This window comes from Synchiropus splendidus, chromosome 11 (genome assembly GCF_027744825.2).
Source record: "Synchiropus splendidus isolate RoL2022-P1 chromosome 11, RoL_Sspl_1.0, whole genome shotgun sequence".
NCBI lineage: Eukaryota > Metazoa > Chordata > Actinopteri > Syngnathiformes > Callionymidae > Synchiropus > Synchiropus splendidus.
Genome location: NC_071344.1, coordinates 18095557 through 18112048, shown reverse-complemented (window position 1 = coordinate 18112048; position 16492 = coordinate 18095557). Strand labels below are relative to the sequence as shown.

Here is a 16492-nt window from a genome sequence, read left to right as displayed (position 1 = left end):
GCCTCGCTCTGGAGGGTCCAGCAGACTTGAGAAGATCCTGACGGAGACCAGAGCCTGCCGTCCACACACACACCTGGCTCCACACAAACATGAAGATGGCAGTATGTGGACCCACACATGAGACAAACAACAAACAACTGCAGGCCCACACACACCTAGTCACACACAGTTGTTGACATGGACACACACACACGCCTGAGTGTGACCGAGCACACACTGTTTTAGTCATGAGAACTTCAGTGGTGTGAAAGGAGAGGTTTGTGTAATTGAATGTGAGTGTGTGTGTAGGTGTGTGTGAGGAAACTGTGACTTCATGGTTATAAATGTGAAAGAGCGTCTGGAGTGAGAGGAAAACGAGGGGAGTGTGTGTGTGGGGGCAGTGAAGAGAAAACTGGGAGTGAAAAGTAACAAACAGCACAGCGAGGTCCGTGACGCGCCACCATGCAACATGTGGGAACCAGAGTTTACTGCACTCCATTAGCTGCGCAGCACTTCACAGCTTCTTCTGAAGCAGCAGCACGTGACCCTCAACATGAGAAACAGTCCGACTTGTGACCAAACCAAACTGGAACCCAGTTATTTTCACATCGTCATCCTCAAATCGAGGCTTGGATTTGTGAGGTCGGACCAAATGGTCCAGTAAGGTCCTCGCAAAGAGGAGTTTGTGCTAGAATCGGTTCCCACAAGTGAGGTAAAAGCAGGTGGACACACACCTGAGGAAGCGTGAGACACTAAGCAGCCTCATGATATTTTCTTTTATTTAACAAGCTCATAAATTATCGCACATAAAAGACTCTTCATCTGTCAGTAGTTACAAAGTCACGCTCCAGTCGGCGGCTGGAGGAATAAAAACGTCTCCATCCTCAGTTCAGGCAGGTGATGAAGATGATGAAGATGATTGTTGCTTCAGTACAATGGCTCCTCTGCGCAGGTGAAACGGAGCGAGCAGCTGGGCGCTCACCAGTGAAGGAGCAGCGCAGTTGGTCACGGATCTTTCGCTGGCCCGGCCCAGTAGTGGACCCACCTGGTCAGCAGCTGAAGCTCCTCAGGCTCCTGGAACTACTTGGACACCTGCTGCTGCACATGCTGCAGGAACTCCTGGTACGACGGCGACGACTCGCAGCGGTCCTCCGCCAGCAACTGGAAGAAGGTGGCTTTGGTGGCACCATCGTCCCTGCAAGGACGAGAGGTGGGTCATCACGGCCGCCCGTCACATGACCAACACGAAAGAAGTGTGCGACAGAAGCCGCGGACCCAGCAGGATCAGATCACGGCCACATGCAGCCCCCAGACCGGCCGTTGATCCACAGCCGTGACATCATCAGTGGGCGTGTCACGGTCCGACCGCAGCAGGTAAAGAGGCTCCAGTGAGAGAGAGTGGGCGGGGCTTACTTGATGACGTGAACGGAGCAGCTGAAGGCGCGGTTGTCCTGCAGCCAGTCCACGAAGGCTCTCACCCGCTCGGACAGCGGCGTCTCCAGCTCTGGAATGTGACTCTGCAATTCACACAGACAGGGTTACACTGCCGTGTGTGTGTGTTGCAGGGAGGAAAACAGTTCCTGCACCGTTCCACCACAACAATGTGCTGCAAAGAAAAATGCCTGTGGTGAGGAATGCGGTGGTGTAGGTCGACTCCACTTCTAGAAAAGTGTGGACAACACAAAGGGCTGACTGCTGCTGCTGCTGCTGTTGTTGTTGTTGTTGTCCGCCGGGCCGACGCTTCTAGGTGGCCACGGCAGCAGATCTGTTCTCGCCCACCGCACGCGCACACACACAGTCACACAGCCGTCACACTTCCCTCCGGACAGAGCTGTTGCTGTTTTCCTTGCCACCGACTGTGACAGCCTTGATGTTTCCAAGGATCAGTTTGAAAACAGCAGTCAACATCACTTTGCTCTGAGCAAAACGTGGACACAAACCAACTGAGCATCCAAAACTGACCATGGTTACACAGAGAGAGAGGCTGGTTCTGTGGGCCCAGCTTGGGGTGGCACTCGTGGAGGTTTCCCCAACATATGTTGGTCTTCTGCACAAAGCTCATCATGTTTGGTGCAGGAAGAAACAAGGGCTCTCAGGAGTAAACAGTGTCTGGCAGCATCAGTTTTAGGTGAGGAGGCGTCCGAGCCCCGGGGTCTCACCGAGTGTGAGGAGGACCACAGATCTCTCTATAGGAAGAGGAGACACTTCAGTAGAGGGGGGTGCACAACAAGAGATCCCGAGTCTCTGAAGAACAGAAGGACATGACAGTTCCGAGTCAGTCCTCTTCATGATGACATCATCAGCGTGTGCCAGGCTCATGACCGCCAGAAGCTGAGAGTGGGCCAAGGGTGTGCAGGTGCTGCCTCCAAGTGGATCACAGGAGACATGACACCCTGGAACCAAGTGTTTTGTAAAGAGATGTTCTTGGAAACAACACTTTACGCTGGCAATCTGAAGTTTCCACATGTTATCCTCAGTCAGAGACTGGCTCTAGTGTCTCAGACTTGATGTTTGTTGTGTGATTGTGGGTCCATTGTGTTGTTGTACGAAATATCATAAGAAACTACGCTACACTGAAAGAGATAAAGCATTTTAAGATGAGAGAAGGGTGACGTGGGACGGTACACACACCTGACCTCAGAGGGTTAAGCTGCTCATCCCCTAACACTCACCATGCTGGGGGGTATGGAGGCGTGGTTGGGGAACCCCAGGACGTCCCTGATGAACATCTCGTTGCAGCATTTACCGACCCACAAGTAGAAGGCCTGAAAAGAAGTGCAGACAAAGGTCACTGACAAACCTCTGCTGCCACTGGGCATCGGCTGCTTACGTTTCCAGCGTCCAGGAGAAAGGCTCCGTCTCGGCTCAGCCTCTCGGCGGACAGGTGCAGCAGCTGAGGTTGAGGAACCAGCGCGTCGTTCAGATGGAGCGCCCCCTGCAGACCAGAGGCGCAGCGTCACTAAGATGCCGGTGACTTGGCGAGGAGGACTGACCGACCTGGTCGGACATGCTGTCCAGACGGTAGAGGTCCGGGTGAACCATCCTCATCAGCTGCTGCAGCGGCTGCGTCTTGAACTCGCACATGGCGAAGACGCGCTCGTCCAGCCGCGTGCTGCTTCCTGTCCGCAGCGCTTTCTGTGGGCGAGATGTCAGGGGTCAGACTTGGTCAGCGCGAGTCTCCCGAGAGCCGTCTGACCTGTCGCAGCAGGGCGTGGATGTAGAGCGGGAACAGGCGCATGGTGGAGGGCAGCACCAGGCCGGAGTACTGGAAGCTGGACACGCTGCTCTTGTAGGCGCTCACCAGGTCCACCACTGCATTCTCCAGAGCGTCGCGGGCGTCCGGCAGGCTGGAGCCCACGGAGCGGTCGATCGCTGGAGGTGGAACAGACCAAGGATGAGGACTGAGAAGAGGAGGGTACCTGGTCAGGCGGCGTGGTGTCTCACCCATGTTGGCCAGCAGACACGTGATGGCTTGCACGTCAGCGCCGGCGTACACGTCACTCAGCTGGCTGACCACTGGTAAGCACATGGTGTGAACTCTGATCCGCCTTTTTCCTGCACGGACAGAAGAGAGGGTCAAGGTCTCGGCCGTGACACGGTCCATCACTGACTCACCTTTACTGGAAGTGTAGAGCAGAGCAGCCTGGAAACAGGCCAGCGACGAGTCGGCCAGCGTGTCTTCGATGGACATCTGAACGGCGAAGGCCGAGTCTGGATTCACATTGGCCAGGGACAGCAGGTCAGTGGAGCGCACGAAGAAGTTGCCGTGGAACGTGTGGATGGACAACCCTGCGGCAAGACACAGGTTACTAACCACTGCCAGCCAGATGAAGCCTGCTGCAGTACTGAACGCTCATGAGCTCCGACAGCGCTCCTCACCTTTGGTGCATCGTATTCTCATGACCGCCTCGAAGCCGATCTTCCTGGTGAGGTAGCGCTCCAGGTCCTTCTGGAACTTCTCCAACTGCGTGAGGTTGTGGATGTGATGGAACGCAGGGTAGTAAAAGATGCTGCCGGCTGAGTACTTGGAGATACAAGCTGAGGGAGGAGACAGTGAGACCAGATGTTGGTCTTTTAATGCAGCTGATCATGGAGTCACTGCAGCCCTGACTGTTTTCAGGCCCGGGAGAACAACAGTCGCAGTTTCACCGTAGACAGATGTTTTGGGTTTCCACAATGAACATAAATCCCAACTAACAAGAGCATCAAACTCAGGGCTCTTAACAACACCATTCTTTCCTGTGTTCCGTAATTGTTTCCATTTGACATAACACTGTAAAAGCATATAAATTCAGCAAGTGTGCAGGTGCTGCCTCCTACTGGACAAAAGGAGACATGACACCTCGGACACATGTATCGTAAAAACAGTTCCCGGAAACGCTTAGATTTGTATGCACAGACTCAAAAGTGAAATTGAACTGCACTGAAAAAGATGAGATAAAGGTCATATCAAACAGCGCCACACGTCAGGGCCACGGAGGGTTGATTCAATTCTTAGCTAATTATAGTTTTGATATAATTTAAATACATACTAAAAGGTTTGTTTGCACTGATGGCTCTTCACACATTGTTTTAAAACAAGAAACAGAAGTGGACAAGAGCAGAAACCCTCACCGAGTGAAGCCAGGTCCGAGTACTGGGAGCTGAGCAGGAATAAATCCACCCCGATCTGTTGACCCGAACAGTCCAGTGCAAATTTCTTGTAGAAGTCCGTGGCTGGGCCAAGGTGCTGTACTCCCTAGAGGAAGCAGAACACCAGTCAAAACAGATCCACTTTCTGGGACCCAGAAGGTCGCAGGTCAGCCACCTTGGTGCTGGAGCGCTGGCTGGGATCCTCCCTGGACTGCAGCAGGCCGGCGCCCACGCTGGGCAGCTGTGTCTGGAACACAGAGATGCGCCCCCCGGTGGGCGACATGAGCTTGAAGGCGGCTTGCAGCGCGGGACCCAGGGCACTGTGGGTCTCCCTGCTCTGGCTGAACATGCCCGGGAGGGACTTGAGGAGGTCCGTCACCAGCTGGAACCCGGTGTGACAGTGGAGAAGGACGCATGAGCGAAGAAGGTCAACCGAGGAGGGTGAAGGGAGCTGATCGAAGATGATGGCAGTGAAGCAACTGAGAAGAATTCACCTCTTTGCTCTCCTTCAGGTTCACCATCAAGCTGTCGTGAGATGGAATAAAAACATCTGCAACAGAACAGATGAGATGAGATGTTAAAGCCACTGACACTCACAGTTTGCTACAGGAAAGTTGCTGGCTAGGTCGACTGACCATCTATGTCTGACACCACCAGCATCTGCGGCTGCGACAAGCCCTCCTGGAGGTTGTAGAAGTGGATGGTGCTGTCGAAAGTGAGGAACCCCACCTTCATGCGTGAGTCTCCGGGAAGCCTGAAGAACATGATCACAGTCAACGCTCCACAGCACAAAGCGTGAACAGTGGGAACGGAATGAAAGCAGAGCTCACCTGTCCAGGTTCTCCATCAGAGACTCGCAGAAGTACCTCAGGTAGCCAGCCTCCACGGCATTGTGCGACACGTCAAGAACAAACAGGTAGACCGCCGGCTGAGGGGGGCGGAGCTGCGAGCACAAGTGGAGGAAAATGACTACTTACTACTTACTGCCCTCTAGTGGGCAAGATGACGAGGAAAAAGGTTGGAACTTAATTCTAGAGGAACAACAGGACACAGGTAGATGCAGCTCACCATGTAGTCAGAGGAGGCGATGAACTCCACTGTGGCATTCTGAACTTCTGGTCTCTTGTGCGGTTCTCCATAAGACCTGGTCACTGGGTTGTACATGAACTCGTCCGGTACTGTGAGAGAAAGACAAGAAGTGACCCGCAGGGTCTGGACTGCCTCGAAGAGTCTGCATCATTGAGGACAGATTCAGACCAACGGAACGGCTGCTGTTCTCAACTTTACATCTCAAGGTGTGAACCACGGCTTTAACAAACTCCCAGGACATACCGTCGTTGACCCGGTAACAGAGGTTACACTTCCACCTGCGTTGGTCCAGGAAGGTCACAAACGGGTTGATGTAGGTGCGACAGGAGCGGCAGCGCACAATGGTGTTGGACGTGATGACCGGCAGCTGCTGTAGAGACACCGAGGCGGACAGGAAGTTAGGGGCGGAGAGGGCACGGATGTGGAGTTAGAGAGCCAAACGTCTCCTCACCTGCAGGTCCCTGAAGGGGTGCAGCAGCAGGCCAAGGGGGAGTCGGGCCTTGTTGAGCAGAGCCTGAGTTTGTGGAATGCTGGTGAGGGTGCACCTGAAAGTTCTGAACACAGATGAGGAAAATGATGAAAATTCTCCTCAGCCTGGAAGACTGTCTTTGTTCCGGATGGAAGCACCACCATGTTGCTGATGGAGACCTCCAGAAGGAAACACATACTGTGGATTACAGTTGACCTTCCTCAGCTCAGAGCTGAGGTTGGGTTCGGGGGCTTCCAGGGGTCGAGGGGGCAGCAGGTTACGCTCCTGCAGCAGGTTGACAGGCCTGAGAGCCTCCATCTCAAGCTCAGGGACCCCGCTCAGCCCCCCGAGAGCCGCAGAGAGCTGGGAGAAGTTCGGGAATCCCTGGACATGGACAGGAGAAGGTTAGCATCAGCATGACGGCAGTCTGGGAGTCTGAGCTCACACCTGGGAGTAGTGCTGGTAGCTTGGCTGCACGTAGGGGTCATGAGCGGGGGGTGGGTTTGTGTGAGTGGGGGGTCCCTGCTGATATCCAGGCTGCATGCTGGGGTAACCATAGTTACCATAGGGCGGCGCCTGGTGGTTCGCATCTGTGGAGGGAGGCATGGAGTCTGTGGAGGAGAGTAGAAGGTTTCACAGCGTCACAGGTTTTTAGGAAGTCAAACACAAGAGCTCTGCCATTTGGGCATCACATCAGAGATCCAAAATAAGCTAAGAGAAGAATAACTGCTTTTAATGTAAGATAGATTCCTCCGCAGAGAGGCACAGCAGAGAGAATAATCCCCACCTCTGATTAGAAGCTGGACTTACCAGGGTAACTGCCTCCCTCCAAGGAATCGTAGCTGTTGGGCACCGGTGAGGCGCTGCCGGTGGTTGAGGAGGAGGATGTGTCGCCGCCTGACAAACACACAAGGAGACCACAATGGTACAGATGGCTACAGGCTCAATGGTTAGCCAAGACATCTTTCACAATATCCCTTAAGAGTCCTGGTGACAGATGATGGGGGGCACTGACACAGCGAGTCTAAAAGGGCTGAAAACGTGGGGCGTAGGGGGTCAAAATAATGCTGCCTAAGCACTGGCGAGAACCCTGAATCACACTTGTGATGCGTCACCAGCCTGCAGTGGTCACAACCAACCAGCATCTGCAGCGAAACTGCAACTGGGTCACAGGCAGGCAAAGATAATCGAAGCATGGATGGAGAAAGATCTTGAAAGCTTTGACACAAAGAGTTTCAAAAAAAGAGGAGAGGAGATCTCACAGAAAGAGGAAGTTGTTCAGGTGCCGAGATTGATTCAGTGTCACACATAGTGTCTTGGTGTGTTTCTTCAACTATAATGGAGCAACAGTTTGGACACTCGAGGTCGTTTAGCCTAGATAGGTCGCAAGGTGGCGCCATGTCTACATGTGTTCCTGCAGCAGGAGAACAGTTCCAGCTTATGAGCTGTTCACATTAGGGGAGAGCACCTGCTCCTCCCACAGTCTTCTCTCTCCTTCACTTCATTACAGTATTGCAGTTCTGTGAAAAGCCTCTTCCTAAACAAGGTTCTGGGTCCATTAGAGGCGGATTGGAATCTCCTCCTGTTCATGGTGAATGGATTTTTGGGAGGAGGAGAAAGATTACACGTAGAATATTTGAATGAAGCCATTAATCCGCTGAGAGACCAGCTCAAAACCGCGGCACGGCAGAAGGCTGGCAGAAAGCTCATTGGTCAGGATAGGATCCAATTATCTCCGACGAAAGCAGACAAACTGACGGCGGATTATCTGCCGCTGAGGAGGACGCCGGGACTGAGAGAACTTCCTCCTCCACACAGACACACAGTTTTCCCCCTGGCTGGTTATGTGTGACAGAACTTGAGCACAAGATGTTGAGGAAGGGCCTCCATTCGTCACAGAGAAAACAGGAAGGTGACAGACCATGGACTGAGGCAGCAGTTTGTGGGTCAACATGCTGGTACTTATTTTCAGAGTTCAAAGGTTACCCTGGCTCTTACGGTTGAACATCAGCTCAGTCTACTGACTGAGCAACACAAATCTCACACTAAGTTTGTTCAACAAACACAGGAAAAGCCCAGCAAATTTTTGGGAAAGGTTAGCTCATTGTAACTGATTGTGCTCAGGGCACAAGTTGGAAGTTAATCACAGATTTTCAGCCACATTAGCTTCACATTTAATTGTATCACATCACTCTAATAGCCCCTGGCTAATGGGATTGGGCGGATGGGTGGATGGGTGGATGGATGGGCGGGCGGATGGGTGGGTGGATGGATGGGTGGGTGGGTGGATGGATGGAGGGATGGAGGGATGGGTGGGTGGATGGATGGAGGGATGGAGGGATGACAACAACATTCAGGGGCAGCATGAGGGACATGCTGGAGGCCGCTAACTGTACCAACATATTACACTCCTTGGCTACGATTCATTTCCCAAAGATAAACCCAAACCTCTCCTCTGACAGAGGGGCGGCAGGCCAGCAGAGGGATCTTACCAGGAAACATGTATCTGTTAAATTACTGTGTTACATAATACAGCCTCATGCAAAACCAGATTATGGAGAGAATGTCATGTAAGGACTGTTTTGTTTCACTTTAATCAGTGGAGCATGTTACGGTCCGTTGTTAGTCTGCTTACATCTCAAGTATAAACATCCCATCCCATCACTGGCTCACAACCACATCATTTATTTGGGAATTTACAGGTGCAAATGAGAGAGCTGAGGGCTCAGGTCTCCTGAAAGCTACGAACGGAGATCACCATCCAAAGGAGGGTCAGGACTCAGAACAGGAACCTCAGAAGAGATTATACAAACATTGTTTTCTAACTTTTCCTGTGCAGCTACTTAGACTTTGCTGGTGTCTTCAGACTAGCTGTCACGCTCTGACAACAGCATCAGCAGCGCTGCTCCTCATGGACACACACAGGTGCGATCACACACAGTAGCCAAGGAAGTGCTGGAGGAAGGCAATGGGAGAATGGAGAGGGATCGTTCAGGAGGAATGGACAGAGATGAAAAGAGAGGATGGAGGTAGAGGTGGATGGGGGGAGGTAAAAGCCAAAGCAGACCTGCTTCCTCATCATCATCATCATCATCATCCTCCTCCTCATCATCATCGTCCTCCTCATCCTCCTCTGAGCTGGATGACGTGCGGGTTCGAGGTGGGCCGGAGGCGCTGGCGGGGGCGGAGCTAGTGGCGCTATTAGCAGTGTATCCATATGGCACGCCTGGTGAGGGGAGGGGAGACAACGGTGAACTCCAGGTGACAGACAGGTCCAGATCGGTGTGAAGAAACACCACGACCGAAGAAATCAAGAGAACATGACGAAGGTCCAGCTCATTAGAATAGAAACTTCATCAGTAATCACATACATTCATTTCTTCACTTAAAAAAAACCAAAATGAATGAAAAATACATATTAATTAACAATTATACAATAAACTTGTTTTTGTACAAATAGAATGAGTTTAGTTTTGAAGGCACAACTCGTCTGAACATTTTCCTGGGAGCACAAAGGAGATTCTGTCACATGAGCAAATCTATAGAAGTAAAATCTTCTTCACTCACCACCTCCCAATCTACCACCATGTGTCCCTCAGAATTCCACTCCTTGACTCCCCCTCCCTCTTTACCTCCATGACTGCTGACCATCTGCTCCTACCTCTACTCTCTCCTACCACGTTCATCCTGACCCCTTACACCTCCAGCTTCAAGCTCACCATTCTGTCCGACTCCCTCTTCACCTCCACAACAGTGTTTACGTTCACAGGCAATGCCATCCAACACTCCTTCAAAAAGATGTATACAGCATTTGTCTTCCTGTCACTGCCCATACACTCACAGCAACTCTAAAACTAAACATCTAACAAAACACACTGCATCAGCAGAGAAATATAACAACATAATTCCAATTGAAAATAAACACTTCTTGTAAAATGAAGTGAGAAACCCCCCCAACAGGGGCGTGTGTTGGCTAACTGTACTCAACCACACAAAAAAGGTTTGTGTAGACAAGTTTCATCATTGCAACATGGAATGATCTTTAATAAAACGGGCGAGTGAGCAGATGCTTGTGGAGCTGCAGCTGTGAAAGTAGGTGAACAAGATAAGATGCTCTGAAGAGCAGCTGTGACTATTCCTGCTGTTCACATGGTGACAAAGATCTGAACCATGGAACCCGTTTTACAAGTGAAAACAGAACATTCAGTTCCACATGTCTGCAGATGTGGGTTTTCACTTCATCACAGTGGGGGTGGTGCAGGTGATACTAACTGCTAACTGTGACATATCTATCTAGCTATCTGGAACATCAGTTCTACCATGACTGGATTTTTACCTGCTCAAGGAGAAGAATAACCTCAAAGTAGATGGGTGTATTGCAGAGCTGTCAGGGTTGGTTGCAACCAGACTAACTCAGAAGTGACAAGCTTTTGAGGTGTTTTACATTCGGAGGCACAAACATTCTAAAATTCCGCCACTGATCCCTATAGTATCTACAGTCGCAGATAGTCTTTTTAGTTGTTAGTGAGGCAGAGTAAGTATGTGCGACGCAGAGGGGACGCAGTGGACAGGCCTCACCTGAGAACCTTCAGCTCAGTGTCCACTCACCAAGTCCACCCATTCGGGCAGACGAAAGCTCATCACACAACACAACACAGCGAATAAAAAGCATGGTAGTCAAGATGAATGACTTGAAGCTGGTTCCAGAAATGGAAAGACTAGAGGCAGCAAGACCCTGTTTGTGCAACTAGCTACACAACACTTGTGATAAATCTCTGTCGCCACCTGCAGCAGCATCAGAAATGACAACATAAATAGAGTCAAACTATGTGATGATGCTGCAACAGCCTTCAACACTCCACAGAACACATCAAACTGTGCTGTTAGATAATCATAAACACTTTGTGCCGGCAGGTACAGGCTAACTCTTCACCTCAAATCCAGGTTTTGAATGTCATTAAATTCAATGGGTCGTGAAACAATACCTTGAGTATACTTTCTTTGTCAAACTATTGTTGCTTACAGATATGGTTGGTTAACTCCATGCAGCCAGTATTTGTCGGAATAGGAATTTAAACCTCTATTTCCCAGCCATACAAGGTGATCACACACCACACGAATCAATCTCAACGTTTGGGCCAAAACAACGCTGCAGACAGAAGCTGCCACAGTTCTGCTGCTTCATTACCTTGGTGGTGGCCTGGTGAGGAATGTACCGAAGTGGAAGAAGTCCCTGAAGGAGGCCGGTTTCCGTCGACAACAGCACTGCCACTGCTGCTGCTGTGTGGGGCTCCACTGTAGGAACCATAGTTGTATGAAGCCTGCTGGCTGTAGTGGTTCTGGGCTGTAGCGGGAGAAGCACATGTCAGAGCGACAAACCAAACACACATCACTTCATGTTAGATACCTGCGCCTCCTTGGCCGTTGACTGCGGGAGCTGTGTGGTACCCAGGAGGCACCGGGGCGGTGGAGCTCTGCGGGGGGGAGCTGTAGTGATGGAGAGGGGCATTCACATGTGTCTGCATCACCCCATGGGTCGAGGTGGCCTGGGATGAACTCAGAGTACCGTACTGGCTACTCCCATGTGCGGAGGGATAGGAAACGATGGGGTACAGCTTCACCCCAGAACCATTTGAAGGGGCTGGCACCAAACTGGGCTGCTGCTGCTGCTGTGGAGGGGCCTGATAATGTCCATAGTAGGAACCTGCAGTGGCGTAAGGCTGATGTGGTGGCTGCTGCTGTTGTTGGTACTGGGTGTTTGAAGGTGGTGCACCTGAGGGGTAGAAGTGAGGAGGAGCGTAGCAGGAGGGGCCGGGGGCTACATGCTGCTGAGGCTTGTTCTGATAGTAGTTAGCAGGGTGGCCAGTGTTCGTGCAGGGGGCTTTGTGGGGAGCAGGTGTGGAGTGGGCCGGGATGCTGGGGTGGTTCTGTTGTGGGGGTGGGGCTCCATAGCAACCGACAGCTGGATGTGAGGATGGACCTGGACAGGAGAATGATTTACCTCAGTCAGTGACTATGGTTTAAGTTGTAGCTGAGTAAACCACAATGCAAGTGGAGTACCTGCAAGTTGGTTTGTATATTACCAGCGATACCCCGAAACCAACCGCACAGGCCTTTCTATTGTAACAAGCGTGTTACAATAACACTGTTCAACCCGAGAGAGAAACCGTTTCACAGTTCATGAACCTGTTTTCGATGTGCCATCCAACTACTTGTGTTAGCGGCTAACGCAGCTTTTACATCAAGAGAACGCAAGTTAGTGAGATACATGAAACCTTAAGGTCTCTGAATTAACTAGATAATATGCATATTAACAGCAGCATTAAATCCCAAGGCAACGGTTGTTCCATATATACTTAAAAGAAGAAGGGACGCGAAAGCTAGTTAGCATGCTAGTGCTAGTGCTGCTATCCGGCCTGCTCACCGTTCTGGACCGGGGGCGCAGCGCCGCCGTTCGGGGTCGAGCTCTGGCTGTAGCCGGCGGAGCTGTTGATGTTGCCGTAGCCAGGCGCCGACATCGCTCGCTTCTCCGGTCCTCAGGTCCACGCAAACCAAGCTAGGTTGATACACATGAGCGCCGCAGAGGTTCCAGCCCACTGTGATGCGAACCGGCGGAGCAGACCGGGCAGGCTGACCAAGTCTGCGGGCAGAGATGCTGCTTCAGCCGCGGTCAGTCAAGCCGCCGAGGAGTCGTCCCTAAACGAGACAGCAACGAGAATCAGGTTAGGTCCGATTCAGAAACACCGAGCCAAAGTGAAACTGATCCTCGCACGAGGGGTGATATAACTGCATCGCTTACATTAACGACGCGTCTGTATTGTCTGTGTGTGTTGTATGGTTGTCCCGGATATACGAGGAGATTAACAAAAACGAGGGCAGTTGGAGAATAAAAAGAATCGGATCTTCTGGAAGAGATGAGCGCAATCATGCAGCGGAGGAGGATGTCCCATCGCTGGCAGCAGCACCGGACGAGTGGTGTCAGTGCTCCCTCTTGCGGTTAGATGGGTGTACTGCGTGTTGGTCAGACATCTCTCCATGTTTATTCCTCTTTTCTTTCACACCGACATTATTACAATCACAAACTTGATTACACCGACTATAGGCTCATTCCGTTACTGTAACTATGTTTCAGTGACTTGTGTTGTGATTTACTATAATAGTTTGAATTGGACCACCTGACTGGGAAACAGCCAGAGAAAGAGGGGCAGATATAACACCTTTATTACACACACTGTTTCTTCATTTTGTTAATGTCATTCTGTCTGACCTGGTCTGCAAATGTGCAATAGCATAGTTTTCATAGACTTTTCAGACCTTTGCACGTCCTGTTTTATTATCCAAGAAAAATATTGTTATACATCAAAACTGTCTATTAAGCTTTACATACAACTTTCCACAAGATGCATCTTTTTTTCTAATATTTATTTTCTAAAACAAGACCATCAAATTAACCATAAAACAGTAACTAGTAATTTTGATTTAAAATGACCAAGAAACATATCGATTCAATACATTGACATGAACCAAAACTGCAACTTACAGCTTAAACTCGTACAGTCAAGCTCAGCGTGACCATCTGAATACAGTGCTTTTATAGTGATCGCTTATTGAGCAAACATTACAAGCCAAATCCTGTAATATGTATGTGTATATTTTATATTTAATGGCAGGGTAAAAGTACATTTTTTGTACTACGATGAAGGGACTGAATGAATGATGAGATGAGTGTATAGAACAATAAAATTACATGACAAAACCAGGGAAATTTTAAGACCTGTTTTATGATTCACTACTAAAAATGCCACCTTTGCCGAGCTACTTGACATCCTGAGGGATTCTGGGTCGCCCATCGGTGCACTCGCACTCCTCCTTCTGCTGCGGACCACCGCCCGCCTGAGACTGTCCTTTAGCAAGGCAGGTGGGGCAGCAGGCCGTCTGTCCGTCACGTCGACAAGAGGGACACGACAGAACCAGCTGGCAGCAGAACTGGGTGGTACATAGCTGGTACTGGTCCCAGGGCTGCCCGCAGTACCTGCAGTCTGCACCCAACATTTTTTTATTTTGAATCGCTTGAACACAAAATATTAGAGAGTAAAAGAAACTGAAATTCACTCACCTGAGATGACATCATCATTCGAACTGATGGCGTAGCGTTCATCAAAGACAAACAGTTTCCCGCGAAAGAATCCTTCCGGGTAACGTTCCAGGTACTTGTGAATCCCCCCTTTCAATTGGTACACTTCCTTACACACTTCCTGTGGCGGGCGGCAACATAAGCTCACCATCATCTCATCAAAGTCTGACACAGACCTACCTTGGAGCGCAGGTAGGCGGAGCCTCGCTCGCAGCGGATCCCTCCCGTGCAGTACATAAGAACTTTCTTGTCCCGAAACAGCTCCAGGTTTTGATCCACGTAGTCCGGGAAGTAGCTGAATTTACGGATGTTGGGGGCTAGACAGCGAGTGAACTGTCCCTGGAAGCATTGTGTTGATCATTTCATGTCAGTTGAGACCGTAGGAACACAAACAGACTTACAATTTTACTTTCATAAAAGTTGCGACAGTCCAACAGAATCGTGTCGCTGCACAAGTCAGCTCTGGACAACAGCTCCTGCACTTCTCTGTGAAACTCCTCAGGATCCAGGTGAGTTCCTGCCATTACATGAGAGAAACGTGTTCAACTAGAATGATCGTGAACAGGTGTGAGGAGTATGAGGTAAAGACATGCTTGGTCGGGGTCTCCTGTCTGATGTCAGGAGGAGACTGGGCCAAGATGCCTCAGAATGGCACAACACTCACGGTTGGCTTGAGGACAGGTGAGATTGTAGCATGAATAAGCGGGGCTGACATGAAGGCTATGAGATGGCTACAGTGACTCTTGGGGATGAGTGCGAGATAAAATCAAGGCACCCCAAGGTTGGGGTTGGTTCAAGGACAGATGCTATTGTTCCCACTCATGCAAAAACAATGACACCACATGACTCAACCTGCTAGTTGGTAGGAGATGGCTTCTGGATCAACTCCCATTGGGACGATTTCTTTGTGGACGCCGACTCTCAGCTCAGTGAAACACTCTGTGCCACCGTCACTCATCTGCAACACAAACACCACGTCATCATTGAAGATCGGCTTGTGGTTGCGCATTACAGGCAAAAAGAATGACCTTAAAATCCTCCCGCTCCATCCTGAACAGCGGATGTGAACACATGGCCTCCATGTACACGTCCGTTGCAGCGTTAGTTCCACCCACCGTTCCGTTGATCCCCTCCGTTGCCACGCGAATCTGAAGAACAGTTCCAGCGGAGGTCAAGACGCATTAAAACATCAAGGATCCACAAGATGAGCTCACCTTTCCTGTCAGGTGGAGCCGTTCACACAAAGCCTTCTGCCAGGCACTGATGAGGTGCGGGTCTTCCAGCTGACAGTAGTGGTAATACAGAAGAACTCTGCCCGGACCCCTGACAGCACAGTCAATACCTCGTGAGACACAAAGTAAACCTCACGGATCACAGGTGGAGGACTTTTTTTTCTTACTTTTTGAGCTGCTCTTCATGGACTTTGCTGGTGTCTGGTATCCATGAAGAGATGTCCACAGGTTCATTGCACTTCACTTCAGGTTTCTCCTCCAGCTGGCTCACCAAACTCTCATATGTGGACTGTGTGAGCTGCTGGACTTCATTATGGTGGCTTCTGGCGACGTGCTTGTGAATGGCCGAGTGTTCCTTGAAGGTTTGACCACAGCAGCACCAGCACGAGCCCTCCTCCCTCGGAAGGTCTTCTCTTTTGGATGCCACAAACTGAGCAAATGACTGGAGCGAAACGAGTTCAGAAACAAAGTTACGGGGGAGCAAAGCCAAAACTTGTACTCTCCTCATATTCACCTCCACATGGACCGCTAACACGAACCCATGATCCCCAAAACCGCTGTACTACATGAGAATATGAATCAAAGTTATGACACACTCACCTTCCTCCGACAGAAACTGTAGTATTTCCTTTCACACGCACCGTGCTGTTTATTCTGTTTAAACTCACTGGATAGTGTAGTTTCAACCTCTAGTTCCGGGAACGCCGAACTAACAACTTCATCCATAACAAACGGAACAGTGAAAATGTTTAAAAGCTACACAGCATGCATCAGTACGGAGAGCGATTTCTTCGCTTGAATTAGAAAGGAAGCCGTCTAGTTTGAGTGTACGTTAGCGCCACCTGTCGGACTGGAGCGTGTCATTTTAATGATCATTATTATTATTTATTTTTAATTTGTTTTCGTTGTTTTCATGACACTAATAATGTACTATAGAATACGTTTTTTTGATATTAC

General features: G+C 50.3%; 2 protein-coding genes across 3 annotated transcripts; both read right to left on the bottom strand.

Annotated features, from left to right (window-relative positions):
* Positions 1 to 716: 716 nt before the first annotated feature.
* On the bottom strand, positions 717 to 12740 carry sec24b (SEC24 homolog B, COPII coat complex component). Its single transcript, XM_053879485.1, has 24 exons — positions 12594 to 12740; positions 11577 to 12149; positions 11358 to 11513; positions 9237 to 9395; positions 6980 to 7066; positions 6617 to 6780; positions 6369 to 6553; positions 6152 to 6254; positions 5944 to 6070; positions 5680 to 5789; positions 5442 to 5554; positions 5247 to 5365; positions 5106 to 5161; positions 4787 to 4993; positions 4594 to 4717; positions 3859 to 4017; positions 3595 to 3768; positions 3424 to 3534; positions 3176 to 3351; positions 2977 to 3114; positions 2810 to 2914; positions 2652 to 2744; positions 1393 to 1496; positions 717 to 1174 (listed from the first exon to the last, which is right to left on the bottom strand). Exons 1-24 carry the CDS (start codon positions 12685 to 12687, stop codon positions 1060 to 1062), a joined length of 3552 nt encoding a protein of 1183 aa, XP_053735460.1. The 5' UTR covers positions 12688 to 12740; the 3' UTR covers positions 717 to 1059.
* On the bottom strand, positions 12731 to 16323 carry LOC128767429 (thiosulfate sulfurtransferase/rhodanese-like domain-containing protein 2). 2 transcript variants are annotated; one of them, XM_053879488.1, is made up of 10 exons: positions 16136 to 16323; positions 15703 to 15977; positions 15518 to 15626; positions 15332 to 15451; positions 15156 to 15261; positions 14705 to 14820; positions 14484 to 14642; positions 14286 to 14424; positions 13975 to 14208; positions 12731 to 12865 (listed from the first exon to the last, which is right to left on the bottom strand). In XM_053879488.1, the coding sequence occupies exons 1-9, from the start codon at positions 16259 to 16261 to the stop codon at positions 13985 to 13987; spliced, it is 1374 nt and encodes a 457-aa protein (XP_053735463.1). In that variant the 5' UTR covers positions 16262 to 16323; the 3' UTR covers positions 12731 to 12865; positions 13975 to 13984. The 2 variants fall into 2 exon arrangements, with proteins under 2 accessions (XP_053735463.1, XP_053735462.1); XM_053879487.1 differs by lacking the exon at positions 12731 to 12865 and having other exon boundaries at positions 13393 to 14208.
* Positions 16324 to 16492: the final 169 nt, after the last annotated feature.